This window comes from Rhipicephalus microplus, chromosome 2 (assembly GCF_043290135.1).
Source record: "Rhipicephalus microplus isolate Deutch F79 chromosome 2, USDA_Rmic, whole genome shotgun sequence".
Taxonomy (NCBI): domain Eukaryota; kingdom Metazoa; phylum Arthropoda; class Arachnida; order Ixodida; family Ixodidae; genus Rhipicephalus; species Rhipicephalus microplus.
In genome coordinates, this window is record NC_134701.1 from 247,853,557 (window position 1) to 247,880,104 (window position 26,548).

At 47.4% G+C, this 26,548-nt stretch overlaps 3 protein-coding genes across 5 annotated transcripts in view; 2 read left to right on the forward strand and 1 right to left on the reverse strand.

Annotated features, from left to right (window-relative positions):
* The window catches only part of LOC142776003 (solute carrier organic anion transporter family member 4A1-like), an 80,527-nt gene that overhangs the window by 52,044 nt on the left and 1,935 nt on the right, over window positions 1-26,548 (reverse strand). The window lies entirely within an intron of this gene.
* On the forward strand, window positions 1,500-10,460 carry LOC142794388 (beta-1,4-N-acetylgalactosaminyltransferase bre-4-like). The gene is made up of 4 exons (XM_075885890.1): window positions 1,500-1,860; window positions 5,239-5,429; window positions 7,213-7,335; window positions 10,223-10,460. Exons 1-4 carry the CDS (start codon window positions 1,684-1,686, stop codon window positions 10,458-10,460), a joined length of 729 nt encoding a protein of 242 aa, XP_075742005.1. The 5' UTR covers window positions 1,500-1,683.
* On the forward strand, window positions 17,842-23,920 carry LOC119169305 (beta-1,4-N-acetylgalactosaminyltransferase bre-4). The gene is made up of 3 exons (XM_075885894.1): window positions 17,842-18,069; window positions 22,290-22,504; window positions 23,306-23,920. Exons 1-3 carry the CDS (start codon window positions 17,842-17,844, stop codon window positions 23,457-23,459), a joined length of 597 nt encoding a protein of 198 aa, XP_075742009.1. The 3' UTR covers window positions 23,460-23,920.

Below are 26,548 nucleotides of genomic sequence, written 5' to 3' on the forward strand. Positions count from 1 at the left end.
AAATTTTGTAGGAATGACGCAATGCTGAAAGTTTAGGGCAAATTCACCTCATAATCGGCCAATCCCCTTCTTTGGGTACGAGCCATTTGCACAGGGGAACAACAACAACAACAACGAGCTCTCCCCCGCGAAAGGTAACGTTGACGCAGACATCAAGCTACCCCCTGCACGCATTTTTTTTTCATCTCGTACTGAAACAGAAGTGCTTTCGACGCCATATACGTAATTTTCCACGTGAAGAATCGATAAGATTGCTTCATCTGGCGATGCGTGACTAGGTGCGATCGGCTTGCTTCACACTTGCTTACTTGCTTGCTTGTTCCTCTTTTCTGGCTCTTACCCACTGAGGTGGATTGGCCAAGAAGTTGGCGGCTAATGCAAGTGAACAATTTAGGACTATGGTCCTCGAGAGCGCGTGCCTTCGCGATTGCGCACCGGCGTGAATGAAGAAGAAGAAGTGAACAAGGGTGGTCTCTGAAAGCGAAATCAGCCTGGTCCCAAAGCCACGGAAATCGCAAAGACTGCACGCGACGGATTCTCCTCGGGTATGTATCTTGTAAAACCGTATACGTACACTTCTTGCTGGCAGAGTGAAACTCTTATCACTAGTACATTATTCGGTACGTTATCCTGTATCTTACAGGTAGCGGGTGATGAGAGCACTAAAGACTCCATCGCGCATTGCCATATCAAGGACTCTAGTGTGCGTGGCACTCGTTTCCGCCGCCACCATGCTGTTCACTGAGCCCGACGTGGCACACCCCGAAATCGGCAATGCCAAGCCATTCGACTACGCGGTCACTACTCAACAGAACCTCAGCGTCAGAACGCCCTCCCTTCGACAGCGACATGCTCCTCGCAAGGTCACACCTCGTCCCAACTTCTGTTCGGTGAACTGGAAACAAGGCAGTAAGCATAGCAGCTTGTTTTTTTTCATCGTCTTTCGCGCTTCACAAATGCCGCTATGAAGGTTTGTGTGGACGTGAATTCTTCCATACGTATCAATAACGGCTCTCGTGTTTTGTGTTACGTCGCCTCTCGTCCATCTTGAGATGGCGCACCTTACGTATTGTTCATTTGCACGCCTTACATTTCTTTCTGAACACCTTGTTACTATTACGTATAGCTTTGTGCGTCTGTGCGCGTGTATTTCTGAGTGCGTGTGCGTGAGTATGTGCGCACGTGTTTGCATGTGCAGAGACACTCTGAGACGCACACACGCACACACAATATGTCATGTTGTCATCCCGGAAGTATTAGACAGACTGAAGTTTGTAGAAGCCTTCAATTCATCAAATATTGATTCAGTCACCGCAAAAGGCTTTCGACAACACAGCTCTTGTAAGCTAGTCGTAATCTATGCGGGATCACCATAAGAAACCTCATCATCAAAGAGCATGCATTCTCTTCCGTCTTCTTCTTCATAGTCATCGTCATCATCATCTTCTGCTTCACTTGAAAAACACAAGTGCAATAGCATAATCTCGTGTTGGTGAACACACACAACAGTCTTTTGCAGCACTCTGTAACTGACTGCTCGTTAGTAATGAAAGACGTGTCTGGGTAATTACTGATGCTGCCAGTCCCACGTTCTCGCCTAATGCAGCGTTACTGGTCGTACATGTAGGCGACTTGCTGCAAGTCAAGAAGCAGGGCCCACCACTCTTGGACTTGGAGAAAGCGATGCCGCACGTGATGCCCGGCGGTCGCTGGTTCCCGACCGGGTGCACGGCTCGGCATCGAGTGGCCATAGTGGTGCCCTACCGGGACCGGCTGAGCAACCTTCAAGCCTTCCTGCAGCACATGCACCCGTTTCTCCAGAGCCAGCGGCTGGATTACGGCATATACGTGGTGGAACAGGTGTGCACGCCACCTTTGAATCCCCCCGAAACACGCAGAATCAGAATCGGAATTCGTCGTTGCATGTACTGGAATATTACGCACGTAATTGACACCTCCTAATATGCCTGCCACGTTCCTGGTTAACTTTCCAAACTTTCCCCTCCAAATGCTTGCTTCCTTTCCCTCCCCTTTTATTTCGTTTCTGGTCGCCGTGGGCCCTCTATAGCGGTTATGTTACTCGACTATAGACTCGAGTATGGGCGGTGAACTATCAAGTATGGTCTGTACTTAGAAATTTCATCATAACGAGTAAGCACTTTAGCCGACCCGACTGCCCTTGTGACTCGGCATTGTGTGACACGGAGAACGAAAATATTGACGCACTCTGCTACAATGTAAAATACTTCAAATGTCCGATTATTGTATCATATATAGTTTCGAAGTAAGTGCACTACTCGGAGGGCCTCACAAGGTGTCGTCACTTGAACAGCAAAAAATTTTTTTTTTGCATATGACCAGTATGACGACCAGACTGGCGAATGCTGGCGTTACCCGCCACAGTGGTCTGGTGACAACGGTGCTCAAATGTTGATCTTGTTGAGGAATGGGAGACGAGACCACGGCGATGAGCCCGTGCCCAGGTCACAGCTTTTATTTGGGACGCAGGCGCAGGCAGAGTTGCCGCTGCAGCGTCCAGTCAGGCCAGGAGCTCAGCCATTCTGAAAAATCCTCGTGGCTCGCGCCCCACGTGCCATGCGGCTCGCTTCTTTTTCGGCGCGGCCAGCTTGCCAAATCTAGCGTAGCGCTACAATCTGAAGGTCGCGGGATCGAAACACGGCCGAGGCGGCCGCATTTGAATGTATGTGTAAGCCAGATTTTAACGAGTCTAAACGCTATATGCTTCGATTGAGGTGCACGTTAAAACACGCCATGGGGTCAGAATTTCCGGAGCTCCCTGATACAGCATCTCTTACGATCATATTGTGGTTTAGCGGTGTTATAAACCCAAACAACTATCTTGAGAAACTACGCAGCTGTGCTATTGCGAGTGTCTGAGTTACTCTGCGAGTACGAGATTGATTTGTGGGGTTTAACGTCCCAAAACCACCATATGATTATGAGAGACGCCGTAGTGGAGGGCTCCGGAAATTTCGACCACCTTGGGTTCTTTAACGTGCACCCAAATCTGAGTGCACGGGCCTACAACATTTCCGCCTCCATTGGAAATGCAGCCGCTGCAGCCGGGATTTGAACCCGCGACCTGCGGGTCAGCAGCCGAGTACCTTAGCCACTAAACCACCGCGGCGGGGTTCGCGAGTACGAGTGTCTGGGTTACTGGCGCGGGCTAACTTCTTTCATGTGTCTCCGACAAGCCTGTTTTAGTTAATCTCATAGCCTGATAGTTAATCGGCAGTATGCATTTTTACTCAATTGACCATATACTTAGCGTACAGCTGCAATAAAGCTCCAAGTTGACAACTTGACACAACAATGTGCGGCGTGGTTCAGAGGGAACAGAATAGAAGCGTGTTGTTTTCAGGAAACCTTTTATATAGATGATCAGTAGTCCGTGAAAAAAAAAAAACTGCTGATATGAACAGCTTGCTGATATACATCATTTAAACAAGGGCTTCTTGGGCGCCACCATTATCTCCTTCGGGCTGTTGCAAGGTGCGATGCCCAGCATGGTATATATATATCGTCCCGGTCACAGAAAGTGTGTCCCTGACGAAAAGATTCAAATAGTTGTGAGCTCGAAGCACACAGCTCTAGCTACAACGCACAGCATTACCAATAATCTTAGACACGTCGTGCTAGGCGGCCATCCCCCCACCCACTTTATCGGGTATATATGTGAATGTAAACGTGGGAGTGTCAGTCAGCGCCACCAGTAGCCATAGCGGCGAGTGTGGCAAACTTTTTATGAGCCTGTTTGGCGTCACGTATCACGTGAACTTATTACGAGCTGGCATCTGACCAATAGTAAAGCGCAGTTCAAAGAATGAAAATTGCCTGATTACTTCAAGAGCCAAACCAATAATAATTGTAGGGCTCCGGAAACTTCTGTACCATCTGTGGTTCTTTAACGCGCACCTGAATCTAAGCGCACGGGCCTCAAGCATTTTAGCCTATACCGAAAACACAGCTGCCGCGGAGGAGATTCGATCACGTGACCTTCACGTCAGCAGGTGAGCACCATAATTACCATAACACAATGCCGAGCAAACCGAGGTGAACCTCACTTCGATTGCGAGCAGGTAGCACCACGTATATACGTTCCTCGCAAAACGGAATGATGAGCCAAAGAAGGTATGCAAAGAGCCACGCTGTGATTGTGCGAGAGCCTGTGCCGTCTTTGCCAGCATTGCATTGCTTTACCGCACGGTCTTCCTTCGCTACAACCTTATAACCTCAAGAAACCTCAGCACAAAGGGAACTAAGGCCTCTTTTTTTCTGTTAGACAAAACGTTAATGAAAACAGACAGACAGCCGAGCCAAACAAACTATAGGGGATGTTATTTGTTGTAGTTATATGATTGTGAAGAAATATAGTAGGCTAAAAGCCAACCTGCCGCCGGCAAGGGCTGAACCTCGAGCTTTCGAATGCTGTTCCAAGAAGCTTTTTCGAACCTTTCTTCGCCTTCTTGGCAGTAGCCCCTCCCATGCAGCGTCTCGACGAATCGCATGCAGCAGAGGGACGATACCTGTTGTCCTCTTATTCATACACCCCATCAACCGAATGATCAGTTGTTAACTGAAAAATTAGGGTCGAAAAAATGATAACGAGGCAAACTGGAGGGTCGGAACTTCCCCATGCAGGGCTCTACTGCCATACAGATCAAGCCTTGAATGATTCTTAAAAGAGAGAAAAGAAGATAGAAGTGAGCCCCGCAACTGTCTGCATCATAATGCGACACTTCAGCAGTAGCTCACGAGGAAAGGGGATAAGGAGGGATTAAAAGAGATAGAGATTCATAGAGATAGGGATAGAGATGAGGGCATCCACATACAGAAGTAAAGAGAAGATGGAGAAAAATGGGGACATAGTCGAAGGAGTCCGAGGACGAGACACCACTCAGCGAGTGCTTCACGGCGTCAGGAGATGGCGGAGGGCGAGCCGGTCGGCCAGAGCTGCGCTGTCGTCCGAGTTCGCGGAGGCACTATAGCGCTTGTCGAATGGTTGTCGCAGTGTTAATGCAGACCTGGCGAAGGGGGTGTGGGAGCTCGCTTTTACAAAATTGAGAGGATGGCCGGGCACCCATAGGCCTCATCCAGCGACGTCAACCTTTGTACCTCCGCGTAACAGTTCAGAGAGTACGTGCTCTCCCTCTCCATCGAAAAGGTATATCGAAGACTGCTCGAGTAATCGGTCACTGAACACCGAATTTCTCGCAGAACGGCTCGGAAGGGTTCAACCGTGCGAAACTGTTCAACGCGGGCTTCGAGATAGTAAAGGCGATGCACAACCACAGCTGCTTCATCTTCCACGACGTTGACCTGCTGCCTGAGAACAGGCGCAACGTGTACGCTTGCAGGGACCAGCACGCCTTCCACTTCACTACTTGCCTCGACAAGTGGAAATATACGTGAGTGGAAATATACGTGAGCTAGCATGGCGTAAGTTCGTCTTTGCCGCTCAGTTGATGGGCATGTATAGACCTATTCCATGTTTGTAAACAGTGGCAAGTGCCATCCACATAGTGAGACGGTTGTAGCGACATCACGGCGTGCAGGCTCAGCTAGGCAGAGAGCCCACCACCGCCCTCAATGATCACGTGACGACTTCCACCAGCACGTCGGACGCGGAAGGCTCCTTCCAGATGCGCTGTGCTAGAAGGCAGCTTTGCAGCTGATGTGGGAGTTGTCACCTAGACAGAGAGGGTGGCATCGAGCTTTGGGCTAGGCGGAGCCCACGCGCCGTGATGTCGCTACAGGTGCCTCTCTCTGTCGACGACACCCACCACTGTTTACAGACGTGGAATAGGTCTACACTCAACCCCCTATATATATCATGAACCCGGATGTAACAAAATCTTGGTTATAAGAAAGCAGATGAGAAATAGTCTTGCGATAGATATAGTTAAAGTAAGCCTTTATAAAGATTTTTTGGATATAGCAAACTTACTTTCATGTAAGATGAAACTTTGTTCTAATAAGGTTTAAGTGTATATTTAAGTGAGGCTTAGGTAAGCTCAAAGGTTTCGCTGGTGGCGTCGCACGTGAGAAACCCGGCACAGGCGAGCGTACAGAAGCGTGGCCCTCGGAGGCGCGTTGGTTGCATTAGTATTATCTGTATATGCGCTATTTTACAATAACTGAAGCGATCTCTTGTAGATCGTGGTCTTATCGGCGAGCAGCCGTTCCCTGATACAGTAATCTTATCTTCTGTTGGGGTCACTTGTCATTTCACGTTACCCCATTTCACTGTTGCCCAGAGATCATCTGTTGCCCGTCTAGCAGCAGAAGTGTTGCGCTGCTAAGCACGTTTACGGAGGTCCTATTCCTGGTACGGAGGAAGCAAACGGGAGGGAGCATTGCGCAATGCGAAAGAAAGAAAGAAACAGAAAGAAGGAAAAATTGATTGATTAAATTATATGTGGGGTTTAACGTCCCAAAACCACCATTTGATTATGAGAGACGCCGTTGTGCAGGGTTCCGGAAATTTCGACCACCAGGGGTTCTTTAACGTGCACCCAAATCTGAGCACACGGGCCTACACCATTTACGCCTTATCGGAAAAGAAGGAAAGATGTCAGGCACGCACAAGTTACTGCCACTTTACCAATAAAAAAAAGGGGGGGGGGTCGTTTCTTTCTGTTGTTGTAATGCTATAGCTCGAATTAGGTTGTCTTGCTCTTTAGTGGCCCTTTCTGTTACCTGCAAGAGCCCACTGGGTGACATTCCTTATGGCGAATTCCATTGAGAGAACAGGAGTAGAGGGATAGTACAGAGAAGGGGGAGGGGAGAGTAGTGCACTGAGAGCAGTGCTCTGCTCTCGAACACTACGTACCACTGGAATGCGTCACGCTACCAGAGAGCAGGTGAGAGGGTAACTGTGACATTTAAAGGTCACGTGACTCTCGTCAACATAGGCGCAGCGCCGTGCTCCCTACCGGGCTACAGAAATAAGGCACTTCGTCTTTTGACCACTACCACTACTCCGGTTTTGAGGCGAGAGCACTGCAAACTGCTTCTCGCTGCTGTCGGCGCAGCAAAAGTGCTCTACCAAATTACCAATGAATGACAGTGCCCTTACTCCTGTTCGACCACAGAAACACGCGTGCTCGAAAGAGTGCACTTTCAGCGTGCTCTTGAGTGCTCCCGCTCCCCCAATGAAATTCGCAAATAATGCAGTTATCTCGCACGTAGGGTCATTTACCCGGGCATCTTCGGAGGCGTGGTTGCCATGCAAATCAAGCACATGGAGATGGTCAATGGCTTCTCGAACTTGTTCTCGAAATGGGGTGCTGAGGATGACGACATGGCTCGCAGGTACGTTGTGGTTAGGATTGCTGGCTGGCGAAGGCTGTAGTTGCTGCTCAGTTTAAGGAAATTTATAAAAGATTGTGATTATTCGTTTAAATTAAAATGTGGAATTATTTGGCTATTTTGAAAATTGTCACGTTACAAGCATAATTCTGGTTTAAAAGTTTTGCCTTACTATGCGAAACTACACTCTCAATCAAGCACTGGTTAAATGCTAGCTGTAACAGTGTGTTAGATTGAGCTGGTTGGTGCTGCATGGTAGACAACTATACTAAAAGAGTGCGAAGGATTGACGATTAAAAAGGGAACAGGAACACGGCACTGGATATATACTGCACTAAATGCAGCTGCACAACTGGGAAACTAGAAGAAGTGCGTAGTAGCACGGGCACCCAGCGGTTACCGTTGCGCTATGTTATTGTATGTCTATGTTGCGCTGTGTCAGTCTATAATCTCCCACCGGCACCGGAGAAGCTCCCTTGGAAGGATCAATCTCGCACTCGGCGAAGTCTCTTGCGAAGCGCGGAATTCAGGCGCATATTCCTAAAGCATTTTTAGTGATCTCAAGTTAATTATTGCGATTACTTCTTAATTTAGAGTGTTAATTAGACAATTTTGGCCTCGTTAGTTTACTTTGATCTGATTTTTAGCATTGCCAGCCTTGTTTTTGGCCTGTATTGACCACTTGATTTTGACCTTGATCACGCCACAACAGATCTATGAGTGGGCGACAAGTCAAGCCCTGAAAGTAAATGCCTCACGGGGCTTTCTCCGTTGTAATTCTGTGTTTTGACAGTGGTCGTTAAGCTTCCCGTTGCACCAGAGTCCTTCAAAGCGTGTTGAACGACTCTGCACTAAAGAACACGCCGCTCTATACGCGGTGGTGCACGAACTGCCGGCTTTTGATCTATAATGAAGATGCGACTTTTGCCCAAAACCAGCGTTATGTTTTACGTCCACGTCAATCTATTTGTTTGTCACGCATCCAGGAAACATGGCCAAACTACGGAGCCTTCACGTGTATTATAGGATCATCTTCATGCTATAGCCGAAAAAAAGAAAAGAAAAAAAAAACGTGGATCTCATACGACACTTTCGCGCGATTAAATTGCGGCGGGACGTGCACTTGTTGCAGCCGACAAAACGAAACTACGTTTCACTTTCTTTCAGGCTGCATAATAACGGGCTCCCTATAATGCGTAATACTTGCACTGTTGGACGCTACACCGCCCTCTCCCATTCGACGCAGGCCCGAAATCCCATACGGTAAGTATCTATCTGCACACGCGCGTAGTTCAGTGCTTCTTTGTAACCGGTCCTTTACACGCATAACCAGTGCCTTGCGCAAACCACGCACTAATGTTCAGGAACCTTCCGGACTATTTTTAAAATCTTCTGATAAGCTTTAGCGTGCAACGCGAACTGTTGCGTTTATTCTGGAACCAACCCGTCCACCAACGATACCACTGGAATCTTCGAACGCGTTTTATGGCTGATCACATTACAGACGGCCGACGACTGTCCTTGCCCCTATCAGTGCATGCAACATGTATTTCATTTACTTCATCTTTAATTTCCTGTGCACAAGTTCGTCCGAATAAAGAGTTGCGTCTTGAACACACCGACTACCCCCTTCCTCGGTGACGACCCCGCGACCATATTAAGGTTACACGCAACGATGCTTCGCGGTCAGGACCAAGGCAGCGCGCCCTTACACAGGCTAGTAAGGGCAGGTAAAAAAGAGGGGGGGGGGGGAGGAATCTATTCTACATGGAATTCCCAAGTCGTAAAGTTAGACCAGATAAGAACTGTGGTTCTACATAGGTGGATGTCAGTTGCCGTGTTCGAAGGGCCGATAGGAAGACGAAACTATAAGTTGCTTACGGCAGTTATCCTGTCGGTGGCAAGCTTACTTTTAGATGCGAAGCAGCTTATCGTCGAGCCAATTAACACCAACTAGTATAGGTGTTGTTGGTCTTGCTCAATCCGGTGTGTGGCGTGACACTCCTTAATGCGCATGCGCGTCTGCTCCCCTCTCCTACGCTCCCCTCTCCCCCCTCATAACGTCGACGCAGGGAGCGTCTGCTATCCTATACGCTCGCTCTCCCATCTCTTTTTTTAGGCATTTCTTCCTGCGGCGTTTACACCCCTCCCCCTTGTGCATGCGCGTACCCTCCCCTCTCCTCTCCTACGCCGCCTAAACTCTCGCCTCGCAACACAGACGCAGGCAGCATCTGCGTGCGAGTTTCTTGATTGAAGAAACCAACAGCTCGCGCTTCACAAACGTTCCCTGGCCAGCCCATATATATAGACGCTGGATATTGGCCTCCAAGGTAGTGCCGGTGGGAGATTATTTCTGTATATTGTTGAAGAATAAAAATTCGCCTCATGCACGTTAACTAAAAGCGGACGACTGCAGGTCTCTGTGTCCAATCGGAGTCTTCTGTCTCTCGTCGCCCATTAGCAGCGAATAACATGTTCCAGCAGGAAACGCTGGTCTATCATTGAGTGCTTTGCGCCTTCGCTGGTTTCTCTCCTGCGCAACGCCACGATTAGCACCAACGTCAATGTCGCCGCCATTGTAAGCATTAGCGCCCGCTGCTTCGCATCTACGCATGGTTCCCTTTAGCGGGAGCTGATGTGATTTTCTTCTCGTTTTATTTACAGTTACTATAAAAACATCCCCTATACGTCTCTTGGCATCATTGTCTGTTAGTTATCATTATTATTTTGTCTAACAAAGAAAACAAGCCCTTAACCTTTCACTTCTTTCCTTCAAATGAAGAAAGCTAAAAAGTGACGCACGGTGTCCTCAGCAATGAATAACAAATATCTGCGACTGATCAGAGGCGGACGAGCTCTCGCTAATTTCTCCGTGTTCGACCCCTTTCAGGAACTGGCTGCTAAGGCGAAGCTGCTTCCGCAGTCGCAAGGACGGCCTCAACAGCCTGGAGTACACAGTACTCGACATCGTCTTCAAAAAGCTCTACACCCATATCCTCGTGGACATCTCCTATTCCGGCCCAATAGGAGAACGAAATAGTACACATAATTTATTTATGAACGCTATATGCACAGGAACGAAGGACGCGCAAAACAGAAGCGATAATGTTTCAGAACTTTGTCAATAAAGAGCGACGTTTACTTCATCGGAATGGTGTTGTCTAGATGTCACTAATAAGTTGAGTTCCAGTTTAACTGTGAAGTTCGAGATAGCTCGCGACTATCGAGTTTGAATGAATGAATGAATGAATGAATGAGCAACTTGTCCCTTGTTAAAGGGAAGGAGGCAATAGGACAGAGAATGGTGGGCAGGAACTACTTGAAGTAGTCCTTCTCTGCCCTCTTAGCCCATTCCAGGATGACCTCCAGAATGTCGAGCCTAGCGCTGCGCAAAGCAGCCTCCCCCTGCTCTGCCCTAGAAATTAGGCGTTTCAAGAAAAGGGGAAGACTGTGCTTAGGGCAGTGCCCTATGGAAAACGCGAAGAATTTACTACAAGGGGGAGCGTTCTACCACTGAGCCACGCCAATACTTCGGACTTGTTGGCAAACAAGCCTTAGGCGGGCTTGATATCGGGTAAGTAATCGCGTTATTACGACTTGAAAAAAAGCTTTTTAGAACAGCGAAAGAACAACCAATCGTCGCACAATGCGAACAGCATAGCGAGATGGTCGAGCAATGCTCCAACCAATTACAATAGCTTGTTGTTGACCACCTAATAATTCAACTGTTTCGCATACCCACTTCAGGCATAATTCCTCATCGTCGTCAGCCACTGCATGAATGACTGGCACAAAATTATTTGCAAGTGTTTAGCGGATACCACATTTCTCAGAAGAATGACGAAAAAATAGCATAGCGAATGCCGGCCTAGTACCCAAAAAAGTTCATTATTAATGCCGTAATGGGTATCAAGCAACTGTGCTTGCAGCCGTTACCCAATGAGTGTTTAGAAAAAAGCTCCGAAAGGCCACTCTGCTAGCTATAGCTTTCGCTGTGACTGTGCTGCGCCTTCCGCGCAGACCTGGCGTTTTTTTTTATTATTATATTGTGCGATAGTGGTTACGGACACCGGCGGCGGCAGCGGACAACTACGGTGCACGCGACTCTTGTGATCTCAGAACAACTTTCATTGTAAAATTTCATTTGTTATCCATAGGTAGCTGGCCACTACGGAGTATATCTGAATAAGGTGACGTATACTAATTAGCTACAATATCTCAAAAGGAGCCATTACACCAATTCTACCGAATATGGCTCCCGCGAAAGCAGTAGGATTTCGAAATGTGTGCTTGCATAATAAAATAAACAAACTATCATTGGATAAACTCAGAGACTACCGACATCGAATTAAGATAATGTTGGTATAAGCGGCGGTCTCAATCACAGCACCTATAGAAGTTACCTTCAACAGACTTCGTTGCAGAATCCCGCACTTTATTATTATTTACATAAAGCTGGACACGAGGCTTCACCCTTATGCCAGGTTTGCAAGGAAATAGAGACGATGAACCATTCATTTCTGTTCTATCGCCGATATATGTTCTGTCGCCGAACCAGAGGAAAAAATACCTGGTCGCTCCCTTTCAACTCTTGGGACCAGAAATGAATGGCGCATTAAATTTGTCATTTGGTGTCACTACATTAGGTTATAGCCACAGCGTTCTCTACTCTGCGGTGTTTGATTAGATAAGTGAAACAACAAAAACATTCCCATGTTAGTGCTTATTCAGCCGCTTCCTTAACTTGATATTAAAAAAAAATCAGTATGATGAGACATTTGCGCATGTCTAACATAGATGACAGAAATCATGACATACATGTCATGCACGGCATTTGCTTCTTGATGGCTGCTTCGCATTACATCGGTTACCACAATGCATGGGATCTGCTAGTTAGTGTTTGTTTTTAGCTTCCCAGGCATTTAACCTAAAGATCCTGCCACCCGGTTCTTGACCCATCCCTCTCAATGGGTGAACGCCGCCGCTGCCGCCAACATCATCATCATCATCATCATCATCATCATCATCATCATCATCATCATCATCATCATCATCACAGTTGTCGTCGTCGTCATCGTCATCATCATCATCATCGTCATCAATTCCGTGTAACTATCGCGATAGTCAATGTTTCGGCACGCCGACATGTAAATGACGCAGCAAACACCGACTTTTTTTTCTTCTGAACGGGCAGAATTCTTTTTTTATTTTAGAGATATTTACACCAGCCATTAATTGTTAAATAAAACGCCAGGCGTGCGCGGAAGGCGCCGCACAGTCACAGCGAAAGCTAGAAGAGCGGCCCTTCTGAGCCTTTTCTGAATACTCATTGAATAAATACTGCAATCACACATGCTTCATACTCATTAGGTCATTATTAATAAATTTATTTGTATAGTAGGCCGGCATTCGCTATATGCTATTTTCCGTCATTCTTCTGAGAAGCGTGGTATCCGCTAAACACTTTCAAAGAATTTTGTGCCAATTGTTCATGCAATGGCTGACGACGATGAGGAATTATGGCTGAAGTGGGTGTGCTGCACAGTTAATAGGGGAACAAGAACAAGCTTTTGTGATGGGTCGGAACATTGGACGCCCCACTCGTTACGCTATCCACATTGTGCGACGACTGGTTGTACTTTATAAGTTGTATTATAAGTCGTATTTTAAATGCTTATAATACGTTATAAAGCTTTATAAGTCGTGTTAACGCGATTGCTTTCCCGACATCAAGCCTGCCTAAGGCAAGTTTGACAACAAGTTACAAGCACCGGCGTAACTCAGTGGTAGAATACTGGGCTCACACCCAGCGAACCCGGGTTAGAGCCCCACCATGTGTCATTGGTGCTAGGTTTTTTTTTTATAATTTCGCGCGAGGTGGTTACTGACACCGGCGGCGGCGGCGGACAACTGCGCGTGACCCGAGTTGTCTCATAACAGCTTTCGCTGTAAAAACTATCATCACAATCAACCGACACGCGTTAGGTTCGTCCTCTTCTTTCTCTATAAGCGCAACGAGAAGACGTGCGCTGGTTTTACAGACTCTGAATGGGAAAACTCTGGTGGGTGAGAGAAAGAGTAAAAAGACAGACAGAGAGAGAGAGAGAGAGAGAGAGAGAGAGAGAGAGAGATGTAGGAAGTGCCCCGGCACACTTTTATGCATGCGACATCAACCATCCGATAGCTTTATTTCTGATGGTCGCCATTTTTTATATGTTAATTTCAGAATAATGCTCACGCAAGTGTAGGAACTTAATTCCTAAAGTTTCATGAAGGCAAGTACAAACGGCATCAAACGCGTCAATGTGGCTAAAGCCCAGATCCGAAGCACGGAAGGAAAGTATGTTCTCAATTGTGAAGTTCAGCCTCCAGGTTAGCGAATCGAATAACAAAAAGTAGTTTTATTAGTAATCTGCGTCAGCGACACGGCATGAAATAGTGCTCCACTGTTTCTGGTTCTGAACAAAGGTTGCATATAGATGTGATATCGCCAGACCAGCACTGTGCGAATAGAAATTAAACGGGGGGGACACGACATCCTAATCTGGTTATTACGACTTCCAATGTTACATTATTCTTCGTGTCTACCTCCCACTAAGTAACAAGAAAGGCTTAGGTAAAGCTCAAACCTTGTATTTAAGAGTGCAACGCGATAACTCTATTAGGCTGTAGTGGGTATCATCCATTGATGGGAAAAGAAGAAAACACGCTGCAGGAACGGAAGCAGCAAGCCATTCCAAGGAACCAAAGTTTGGAAGCTCTCTATCAAAAGGTCCTGCCCAGGTCAGGTAGGTCTCTTCAGTTCGCACATCTTTCCCACTACACTGCTACATAAAGAAGTTTGCTTGCGTTTGCTGCAATGTCGGCGGAAGATGAAAAAGTACCCGTCGGACACCGTGTCATTCTGGGCACTGTCAGATTCCCCCATATATATAGTCATATTTCTGAATGGTGGCATTTCTACGTCAGCAAGAGAGGCCGCACTATCGTTCAGGGTCAGTCAGAGTTGACCAATCGTGGAATGCGACAATAACCAGAGTACCACAGGAGTCGCCCTAATGGTTGTAGTCAGGCAAAAGCAGTTATTTGCTTCTGCTGACGCTTTTGACACAGCTGATGTGTGGGATGGTATTTTCAACCCCCGTACGCGCTATAGTACCGCCGTGATATCTAGCGACACAGTGAAGCATGGCTTGAAGTATAAAAGGGGCGGCACCCCAAAGCAAGCAAAGACATACTAGATAGATGACAGCCTTTGTGTGACGAGTGTACTAACAACAGCGTCGAGCTCTTCTAGGAATGTAGCTTTTGCTGCATGATTAAGACATTAAACGCCTTCGAACGTACTTTCTGCTTCCGAGTGTGACCTTTGCTGTCTGTTCTGGGACACTGTGCAGTCGAACCTGGATGTATCAAATCTGAAGGGTATCACAACAGAGTTTTGTACATGGGTAACTCCATATAAAAATATAATATACGGCGAAAATATATTCACAATAATTTTACAAATTTTAATTATACATAGTATTTTCTCATATGTGTCTTCGACTGTGTGCTGAGAATAATGACCTTACCGGTTGCGTTATCTTACAGGCACCTGTCTCGCTGGCTTTCAAGACTGCGGGAGATATGGGCGCAGCGAGAAGCGTGGTGTCCTGCATGCTCGGCGTCGTCCAGCTGCTGACCGCGTGCGTCAGCGCAGAGCCGGCCGTCGGCGATGTCGTAGCGTCCGGCACCGCGGTCGCTGATCGACAGAGCCGAAACGTCACCGAGTCTACGCTTCTTCAGGGGCACGCGGCACATGCGCGCACGGAACAGACCACACTACCTCGTTCCGAATACTGCTCCGTGAACTTCGAAAAAGACAGTAAGTTTAGGCGCCTCGGTCGACTATACTACACGTGAATGGTTTTGGCCACTGTCAGAAGCGCGCGCATGGAGAAGGGGGGTGGTGCAAGGGGACGCCCCCGATAATGATCTTAAGGAGGGCGCCAGTTCTGCCCCACACATTTACTAAGTCGGGCACTCCCGTTCTTTTTTATTTTACTGCACATGGCTACGGCCGCACGCATGCACACAAGGGGGAAGCGGTGCGTATGCCCACCCCCCACCTAATCCACAGAAGGGGGGGGGGGCACAAAGTCGGCCTCATACGCTTACTCTGTTATGGCAACGCAGCTGGTTTTCTTCGACAATGCTGGTCAAAGGCTGTACGTGCGGTATTTCGAGAAGAGTTTACACTTCACGTGTTTACTTTAACAATGCCAAGGTTGCATTGTGAGAACCACATCATTTATTTTTTGTTCATTTTTTTTCATCCACTTTCTTTCGATTGTGAAGCATGTTGACCTTCGGGGTCGACCAGCGAGGGATCACGTGTTGCCCCCATACACCTCTCCCTCGTTTGATGGGTGAACCCTGCGCACACCTATGGCTATGGCTACACATGTTTGTTGACGAGGACCTCTGATGAACCCCTGACGAGGACCCCTGATGTTGCATTCAAAGTTATTACTCTCCACCTTTAGTCCGCATTGCCGAGGACTAATGGTGGTAGGCCTTCGTGAAGAGAGCGTCATCGCTTTATTTTCGTGTTGGCCCCTACTGTGCGGAGCTTTTCTTTTTTTTTGGATTCCAATAACGCAGCGTGTAACCTCCCCCCTCCCCACACACACATGGGGAATCCTTCGCACGCATGTCGACAGTGCAGTTTTGGCAAAGAAAACGTTACAGTAGCACCAACGTTACAGGTTCATCACGTAGTGAACCACAAGTCAAGCAAAAAAAAAAAAAAAAAATGGCAGCATATCCACGGAGTGAATGATGGATAGTGGGGCGAAGCATCCGTCCGTCCATTCGTTCTTGCTTCCGTCCATCCGTGCGCGCGTCTGTGTGGCCGCCCGTGCGTGCATCTGTAGCGTGCATCCGCACGTTCATCTGTGCGTCCACCCCTGCTTTCGTCCATGCATCCGCTCCTGCGTCCGTCCATGCGTCCATCCGTCCGTGCAACCATCCGTGCATCCATCCACGCATCTGTCTGTGTGTCTGTTCGTCCACCTATTGAGCACTCCTAGTACCACCATCTCGCATCTTTTCATCATATATTCCTCCTATAGAAGCACCGTCATCCAGCGGACATTCCAAGGACTGAACGAGAGGAGGCACACGCACACTTTCTTACGGCTTGCGCTTTGTGTCTACTTCCCACCTTTAACTACCTCGAGTTCATGGTATATACTATAGTTCACTGTATTCGTGGCACTACGGCCCAACGCTCGCTAAACCTTTCTAAAACCTAGGAGGTTACGCCCAGCGAGTATAACGTAGCAACCCTTTCTTGTCTTCTGTGCGTTGATGAACAATAAAAAATTCGCAGCGTGCGCGTTAACTAAAAGCCGAATTCCCCTGTCTCTCATTCCCCCTTAGCAGCCATTGGCATGTACATTGAGCACTATCTTTTATTGTTCAACAACGCACAGAAGAAATCTCTCGCCGGCACCACCTTGGAGGTCAAAATGTTATACTTGTTACACATTACTACAACGGCTACGAGGGACGAACGGGTGCTGCTATAAGGAGCTTCGCCCCTAAAAGGAGCAGTGTCCTCTTTCCGCTTGCACTTGAAGATCACTCGTTCATTTGCAGATGTTGAAGCTGTACACACAGGGGAAATGGAAAGAAACACGAACTGCGCGGTGCGCTGCTATCATCGCACTCGGACTTTGGTGGCAATAAAAATACGCTATAATGGGATACAACCTGACAAATCTGCGGCATTTCTTCCTGAAAGGCGGATGTACCCAAGCCTGCACCAACGGGGGCACACACTAGAATGAGGTCATGAACCGAACGGTCAGTGACCCCGCCTATGGAAAGCACTGGCCAATACACGAGTGGAACTATTTCTTTAGTCCCGAAGGCTATCGGCTTTTTATCACCATCCAGGCAACAACAGCTTGAAAATAAGTCCCGAGCAGCAGAAAATGTGGATGACGCATGTTCGAGTTTGTTTTCATCCCCCCTGTAGATATAGTAAATGACAAGTGAAGCGGCCACATAAAGCGAAAGAAAAAAAGAAACAGGTAAACAATTTTTACTTTAAGCAATGCCAGAGCTAGTCAGTTGCTATATTTTTACCACGAGTGCTCACAGTATAATAATAGTAACAGTTGTCGGGGTTCTATGTCCCAAAACATTGGCAGGGGCACCGTATGTAGAGGGTTCGGAAGTTTCACCCATTTGAGGTTTTTTGAACTTGCACCTAAGTCTAAGTACGCGGTTCTCTAGAAGTTCGCCACAATAGAAATGTGGCCGCCGCAGCTGTCATTCGGCCCGCGACCTTAGAGACCACACGATAGCACCGTGAAACTACCACGGCGAAGCCACAGTCATTGAATGAACCGTGTTCATGCGCTTCGCTGTGAGCGTGGCACACAGCTCATTCAGCAAGCGAACTAAAAAAAGAATACTACTTGTTACTGAACAACTGTGTCACCCACAGCGGGCGACATGGTGAAGATTCGGAGGTTGGGCCCACCACTCTCGGTCCTGGAGAAAGCGATGCCGCACGTGATGCCCGGCGGTCGCTGGTTCCCGACCGGGTGCACGGCTCGGCATCGAGTGGCCATAGTGGTGCCCTACCGGGACCGGCTGAGCAACCTGCAAGCCTTCCTGCAGCACATGCACCCGTTTCTCCAGAGCCAGCAGCTGGATTACGGCATATACCTCGTTGAGCAGGTGTGGACGCCTTCTTTAATCCCTCGGAAAAGCTCCACATGAGCGGTCACTGTATTGGCCTTTCGCATAAGAATGTTACGCCCCAAACTGTTCGAAACTTGTAGATTGATGTGCTGAGTGATCACGGGAGATCAGTGAGCAGGCCTGTTGTAACAAAAAAAATTAAGCAGCTTCACTCTGTTAACACAGCAAAAGCTGACGAAATAGTGGAGCTGGTGGCCTCATATTGGTAGGCGTGAACGACATAGGTACAAACGGGACCACGCACATTTTCCTAGTGCTCTCACAACCAATTGTTTTCAGATATTTTTTCTGTTATCTTTTCAATTTCTCTTCGTTTCTCTTTTTTTCCTTTATTTTTCTTCCGTAGCACGTGCGCTTTTGCCCGCAGACCTGCTTAATTTTTTAGTAGACCAGTAGCAAATATTGTGGCGTGTCCCACCTCTGTGACGCATAACCACTTTGAAACTGCGAACGCTCCATAGAAGATAACCCTCAACAACCTTGGAAATTTTCTGGACAACTTGTTGGTATGGATGCAAAGCAGCGCGAAAACCGAGGACGTGGAAAGAATCGAGACATATACACAGCAGTAAAACTGCGATAATAGGCTATGGAATGTGCAAGGATATTTGCGCTATCATGGGTATTTGGTGCGTTATAACCTAAAAACAAAAATGGCGTTGTTTGAATGGGTTGAATTTAATTGAATTGTTATAACATATGCACAACTACGTAGCACCCATTTTGTTATGCTGTGAATGCTGATATGCTGATAACAATGGGGCTATATCCGTTCGCAGGAAACAAAAAACAACCCTCCCCCACCCCTTCCTCACTTTGTCGAAATGCTGTGGCTGTGTCCCTTTTCCCTTCCCTCGGCCAACGCCTACGGTCCCACCGTGATAAGACCGTTATACTTGTGGCACAAGCCGGGGTACTTTTGATTACTTTTTAGATGCGAAGCAGCTTAGGGTCGAGCTTAATTCGGTGTGCGGCGTGCCCACCGTTACTGCGCAAGCTAGTCCGCTCCCTCTCTCTCCACTTCTATGCTACCTTTTCTCTCGCCTTGCAATGACGACGAAGGGAGCGTCTGCTAACCTATACTCTCGCTGTTTCTCTCTCACCTAGGTATTCCTCCCCGCGGCGGTTACACCCCCATTGCGCATGCGCGTCTCCTCTATATCTCTCTCACCTCCTACGTTTCCCCTCTCTCACCTTGCAACGCCGACGCAGGCAGCGTCTTCTAGCGAGCTTCATTGAAAAAAAATCACAGCATATCCACGGAGTGAGTGACGATGAGTGGGGCGAAGCGTCCGTCTGTTCGGCCGTCCGTCCGTCAACCATACGAAATCGTGCGTCCATCCATCCATCAACAACACGAAATCGTCCATCTGCCTGTCCATTTATTAGCTATACAAAAACTACTAAAGCCACCTAGTGATATTATTTTCAAGGACATATACACATAAGGCCATCTATTCAGCAACTGATAAACTAGAGGTGGCTACATACTGCTACTACTACTACTACTACTACTACTACTACTACTACAGAGGAAGGAACAACCCGCACCCTAAGGAGCGGCGCCCCTAATACCGGCAGCTCACGCTGCGCAACTGTTCCCTGGTATATACAGGGTGTCCCTCGTAACTTGACCCAGAGTTTAAAAATATGCCGGAACACTCAGTTACGACACGACCAATTGTATGTTGCTCACCGTTGCCTGGAGTTAGGCTATATTTTGTGTTCTTAAACATTCTTTAATTAGATATGTTTAATAACTAACCTTTCAAGAAACGAAGATAGATAAAAAATTTCCATGAGAAAGTTGTAGATCGGTTTGCAAAACGTCCGATTAGACAGTTTCGAACTTTATATCTGTTAGATATTAGTTATTTTCTGCTAATTACGAATGCCCGCGATATACAAAAAAAAAATACCACGTGACAAACCCGCTCGTGCGCCAGTGCGCGCAATGATTCTAGTGCTCCCTAATGTTCCGCGTACGAATGAACATAGCATGTGCCCCATTGTGCTGTCTCGGCAGGGCCTCAACGATGGTGGTGGCTTTACGATGAACACGTTTTGCTATCGGCCACAAAAACGATAACCGGTGTGACTGCTTATTGCTGTCATAAACCGGGGCGAGGGAAGCGTGTCGTTCGTACGCGGAACGTTAGGGAACACTAGAATCATCGTGCGCAATGACGCGCAAGCGGGTTTGTCACGTGGTATTTTTTTGTATTTCGCGGGCATTTGCAATTAGCGGAAAAACACTAGTACCTAACAGATATAAAGTTCAATACTGTCTAATCGGACGTTTTGCAAACCGATATACAACTTTCTCATTGAAATTTTTTATCTATCTTCGTTTCTTGAAAAGTTAGTTTAAAAACATATCTAATTCAACAATGTTTGAGAACACAAAAGATAGTCTGAATAACTCCAGGCAACGGTGAGTAACATGCATTTGGTCGCGTCGTAATGACGTGTTCTGGCATATTTTTAAACTCTGGCTCAAGTTACGTGGGACACCCTGTATAGGTACTGGATCTTGACTTCCAAGGTAGTTCTGGTGGGAGATTTTTCCTGTGGCATTGCTGAACAATAAAAAAAAAACATGCTTGATCCCTCCATCATATATAGCGATCGGTAAAACACAAACGTAAAACGTGTACTTACAGAAGTAGTTTATTGCTTACTGTATATTTATACAGGGTGTCCCACATAACTTGAGCCAAGAATTTGATAGTGAAAGGCACTTAGGAAGCGAATTGAACCAAACGCATACTACTCGCACTAGCCTGTAGGTACTCAGGCTATTTCTTATTTCTCTCCATACTAATTAATACTTCCTAATTACCTACCTATTTTAATTATGGTCTGAAAACCCAAAATATGAACACTGACATGTAGAGCACTTTCAGAAACCACCGACTAAATTGTTACCTGTACGATACGTCTAACACTATTATTTTTTCCACGTTGTAAACAAATCCCGCGAAACGTGAAAAGAAGCCATGTGACGGAACGCGAGCGCACTGCTATAGTGGTGTTATAGGCTTTCTTTACAACGCGGAAAAAATAACAGCGCTAGACTTATCGTACAGGAAACAATTTTGTCAGTGGTTTCTGAACGTGCTCTACATATCAGTGTTCATATTTTGGGTTTCGAACCCATACTTAAAAATAGGTAAGTAAAATTTTAAATTAATTAGTAAGGGGAGAAATAAAAAATAGCCTGGGTACCTACAGGCTAGTGGGAGTAGTACGCGTTTAGTTCAATTCGCTACTGAAGTGCCTTTCATTTGCAAATTCTTTGCTCAAGTTATGTGGGACACCCTGTATTGGAGAGCTTGCTCAATCTATTGGAGTGTGATAGCTATAACATCGCTCAACGTGGGTGAATCCACGTTAACGCTTAGTCACACGTCTCCATCCCGGCGACTAACATCCATCATTATTGATTGAAAAAATAACCCTTGTCGCCATAGGTGAGTGCGGAACCAGAGAAGCGATGTGACAGGCAGAAGAACGCTACTGATTGGACGCCGAACTTGGGCTAAGGTCGCTTACTCTGTTGGACCCCAAGCTTGGGCCGAGGTCACTTACTAATGTTGGAGTTATTGAACGTCACGGCCCTGTCATCGTGCGTATTTTTGCGACGTCACTTTCATGACGGAAACACGTCATTGAAGTCTTGGTGCCTCGCATAAAACACTTTCATGTTAAAATTCGCAGCGTGCGCCTTAACTAAAAGCGGACTGTGTGCCTGTGTCCAATCAGAGTAATCTGTCTCTGGTCACCCATTGACAGCAATCGGCATGTTCCAGTAAGAATCACCTATCCATCCCTGCGTAGTTTGCGCCTCCCCAAGTAACGTCGTCGCCAGTGTAAGCGTTAGCGACCGCTACTTCGCATCTACACATGGTTCCCCTTAGTGAGAGATGGTGTGATTTTTTTTTCTTTTCGCCACGCATAAGCGTATGCATGTTGCCAGAACAAGACGTTGCGCAGGCTTATAATAATAAGCTTCGGAGTGGGTATGTATACTGCGGTACGCTAACAATTCGCAGTTTAAGGTTTCGACGCCGTTTCCACCCAATACTCCCGTATTGTGTCCTGTATAGTGCCATGTTTCCAGGCGTCTCGCTCTGTTTCCGGATAATAGTGTGATAGCACGCTAATCGCTGCTCTACGCGTTTAGTGTTCACTGAAACGTGGCGCACCATTTCATGCAGAACGGCACGGGAGACTTCAATCGCGCGAAGCTGCTCAACGTGGGCTACGACATAGCCAAGGCAATGGACGACCACAACTGCTTCATCTTCCACGACGTAGACCTGCTGCCGGAGAACAGGCGCAACGAGTACGCTTGCAAGGACGAAGGGCCGTTCCACATGTCCGCTTGCACCGACATCATGAAATACAAGTGAGCTACGCACCTTGTCAGGGAAGGCACTCTTGGTGCCGCCATAGTCCTCTATAGGCTAACGTTTTAGGGGCGAAGCTCCTTAGGGCGTGGGCTGTGCGTCCCCTGTAGCCTGTATGTAGCCACCTCTAGTTTAGTTCTTGCAGTGTTCACTAGATGGCGGTACCGTCTCCTGTAAGTAGCCACCTTCGTTTAGTTCTTGTAGTGTTTACTAGATGGTGGTACTTGTAGCTGATGATGAAAAGATGCAATATGTTATAAACTAGAAAGCGGTACTTGTAGTTGATGAAAGACGCGAGATCTTATAAAATCGGAATGATGTCACATATGGCGCGTGTCATTGGTTGAAGGCAATCGTTCGATTTAGTGCGGCGACGTACGCTAGGGGGAGCGATGTAATAAAATCGAGTGGGCAAAATGTATAGAGGATTCATGGTTTACCAGGTTTACCTCCGGAGCTTCGCCCACTCACCATCATTCACTTCGTGGATATGGCGGAATTTTTGATGACAAGTGAGCTACGCACCTTGTCAGGGAAGGCACTTTGGGCGCCGCCATAGTCCTCTATGGGCTAACGTTTTTAGAACTAGTTCTAAAACGTTTTAGAAAAGTTCTAGAAACCCCCCCAAAAGTGCACTGCCGAGGCTGTGACGTCGGCTTTTGTACTCCCGGTCAATAGCCCCTGGAGAGTAGGAAATCCCCATTTCTGTTGAAAAGGCTATTTTGACGACTCAGGATGGATGCTAAGTATTTTATGAGAGAGGGCTGCTGCTCATTGTGTGTACCCTTGACCGCATGCAGGCCGTTCTACGAGACCATCTTTGGAGGAGCGAGTGCCGTGCGCAGCGACCACATGGAGAAGGTCAACGGCTTCTCAAACGTGTTCTGGGGATGGGGCGGCGAAGACGACGACATGTCCATCAGGTACTTTAAGGAAGATCAAACGCCGCCATGACAGTGTGACGAGTACGACGTGTGCCCGATAGGAGTCAACGCGCCATACAGCGTGAATCAATAATTTAAGGAAGAAGTCTTAAATAAGCGGCAGCGGCTTCACCAGGAATGAGGTTTTTCGACGTACGTTGCTGAATAGTATTCACATAATTTTCTCGCCAATCGCGATTAATAACGCTTTTGTCAGGAAAGTTGGATGGCACTGGTGACATTGATGACAAGCATTTTTTTCCCTGAGATGCGGTCACTGTGTGTTAATACCTTAACGTGGAACAAGAACTGTACAACAGAATTTTAGTGGTTCTACAGATCGGTATCGAATGATTTCGCTAAACCTACATAAAAATCTCCCATGGGTGACATATGGCAAAGGCATTCTTTAAAATGGCAATGATAGCTGACATTTTGCTCTATGAAGGTACAGAATGGCTCTATTACCACCGCATGCGTCACCTTGTCTGGTTTGCCGCGCAGTCTTGTGGAGTTTCGTGCACAATCTTGAGGAGTCATTTGAGCAGCGTGAGTATTTTCGCCGCGTTATCCGTTTTGCGAGACCTTAGAAGAACCGTGGTAAGCAAATGGGGCTTGTTCAATTTCTTATTGAGAACCAACAGATAATGAAGTCAATGAAGGTATAGGGGACGCCAATCGTGCTAGCGGTCTTAACTGTATTGTAGCAATTACTACAAAAAAAATGTGAAGGAAATAAAGTGGACGCGTCTGCGGGTTAGGTCCTTGCCGGCGGCAAGCTTTTTCGCACGCTTAACTAGGTAATTTTTTATACCATATTTACTACAATGCAGACTGAAACAGCAAACGCGTCCCCTATACTTTCTTTGAATGTTACCTGTTGGTTTTCATTAAGGTCGTATCGAACAAAGAAACGGTCGTACAAAATTCTCTTCGTTTGCCCAATTTCCGTGACACATACCTGCGATATAGGGACGACTTCTCACCAACACCCGTTTTGTCCGGCTCTACAAAAAAAGTGTTCTTTTATATTACTCAATAGGAGCGGCGCTCGCGGTAGGCACGGGGGGGCGGGGGCCAGGCGTTTTGGGATCGGAGGCTGCCCGGCCCCCTTCCTCCCTTTCCATGCCTCCTAAGAGCAAACATAGTAAAAAAAAAGAATGGATGGGTTGCCCACCTTCCTGCACCACGAACTCATGTGCCTTGCCCCCCCCCCCCCCTTTCTATTAAAAAAATCCTGGCGCCACACCTGATGATCAAACACGTTTTCATGTTTAAAGGCCCATCGGAATGGACATGGGCAGTTTTATATATATATATGTATAAGGGGGTGCCAACCAATGTTGCGCTTCGGCTTTGGGAGTGGTGGGAAGCTGATATAGCTTAAAGGGACACTGAAACGGTTTTGCATTCGCGAACTTATTGTAAATCCGGTATCTTCCTCAACATGCCTACGAACGTTTTTTTTTTTCGCGACGTTATATTAACAACGGCGCTATAAGCAAGCATGCTTTGACCGAGGGAACGGCCCCTGGAGCGCAGGGGAGGAGCACGGCAGAGCTAGACACGTGGGGAGGTGACGTCACCTTCGGGATCGAGCGGGGCCGCCAGGGCCGTTCAGCCTATTGGCTTCGGTTTCGTGCCTCGTTTCTACTGCCTAGCAAAGCATCAGTTCTGCCAATTCGCAGGGATGTCTTGTTATTGCACCGTTCTTTTTTTATGTTTGATGATTTTTTTATTTGACATGCACTAGTTGTGTTTGTGCGGGGTTGAAGTGGCCTCAAGATGCTGAACTACTGCGCGGCATATGGCTGACGCAACACTTTCGCTAGCGACAAGCTCGCTTTTAAGTTTTCACAAGTTTCTTCCAGATCAGAAGATAGCTGCAAAATGGGTCACTGAAGTCAAAAGACTTCAAACCTACGAGAGACTGTGTGCTGTGCTCCAAGTACTTCCATGACGGCCGCTACGTATCAAGCCCCGCTCTCATGCAGTCGCTAGGATTGACCAACGTCTCCTCTATTTTATCAATGCCAGCCAGATGCACCCGATCCAGCCGTTCACCAGTCTCTCCTCGAGCCATTTTCTGCTCTCGCCCATCGCCTATATTTTTCGCGTGTGCTTTGCGGTCACAGGGGAGAAAACCCTTCATGTAGTACCTCACGGACGTAAAGCATATGAAGTCATTTCTCGTTCATTTGTATGCTGATCCATTGGGCGGCGTCTTGCATTACTCGTGTTCACAATATTGGCGGCCACGCTGGCTCTGTAAAAGATGCGTTGTTTCGAGATAGCGTGGCGCCGTTCGTGGCACTATGCGGGCAACCAATGGGGAAGCATCACTGCAACGATTCTGCATGCGCTGCGCTGTGATGCGCTGGCGGCATTGCTTCGAGCCACAAAGAAGGATCCCGAAAAAAAAAAAAACTAACAAATCTGACAGTCGTATGATATTGGAGTGGGAAACACGTCTATCGTATCTCCAGGCGAAATTACCTGGAAGCACGTGTGACGCAAACAGCGCTACTTAGAGTTACTGCAACTCTAGCGCTATCCTTCATGTAGCGTCGCATCACGACCACTCCTTTAACTATAAGGTGGACCGACGGCTCCCTTTCAGAAGCGCTAGTTCACACTGGCATTGAAATAAATAAATGAGGCATTGGATTTACGATCAGGTGTCTGCGATTGAACAGCTAAGCGGTTCTTTCTGTGTTTCCGCATCTGAGGGGGTCCTCGCTGCCTCCACAACTTGCCTTCGCGAAAAGAACTTGGGCAAGGCTGTAAGGCTATACTTATGTTCAACAGCAGCGCGTAGTTAGCTGACGAGCACGCCCTTTAACCGCAGCCGTGCTCAGCTCACTGTGCTGCCTCGCTTCCGGGACGCTCACTTCGAATCTCTAACGTAACGCGCGAATCGCGAGCCGTCACGCCCGCAGACACCGTTCATCGCGGTTTCGCTCGATCTGGGACCTATATAGTAAGCCGCGATCTTCCTGTTGCCACAACGGCTCGCTATCGAAGCCTCTAAGAATATTTATCAGAGTCAGTCTTGATCGCTGGTGAAAGTGACCGTGTAACACGGGCGCTTCATTTCCATTTCAACTCGAGACATGTTTT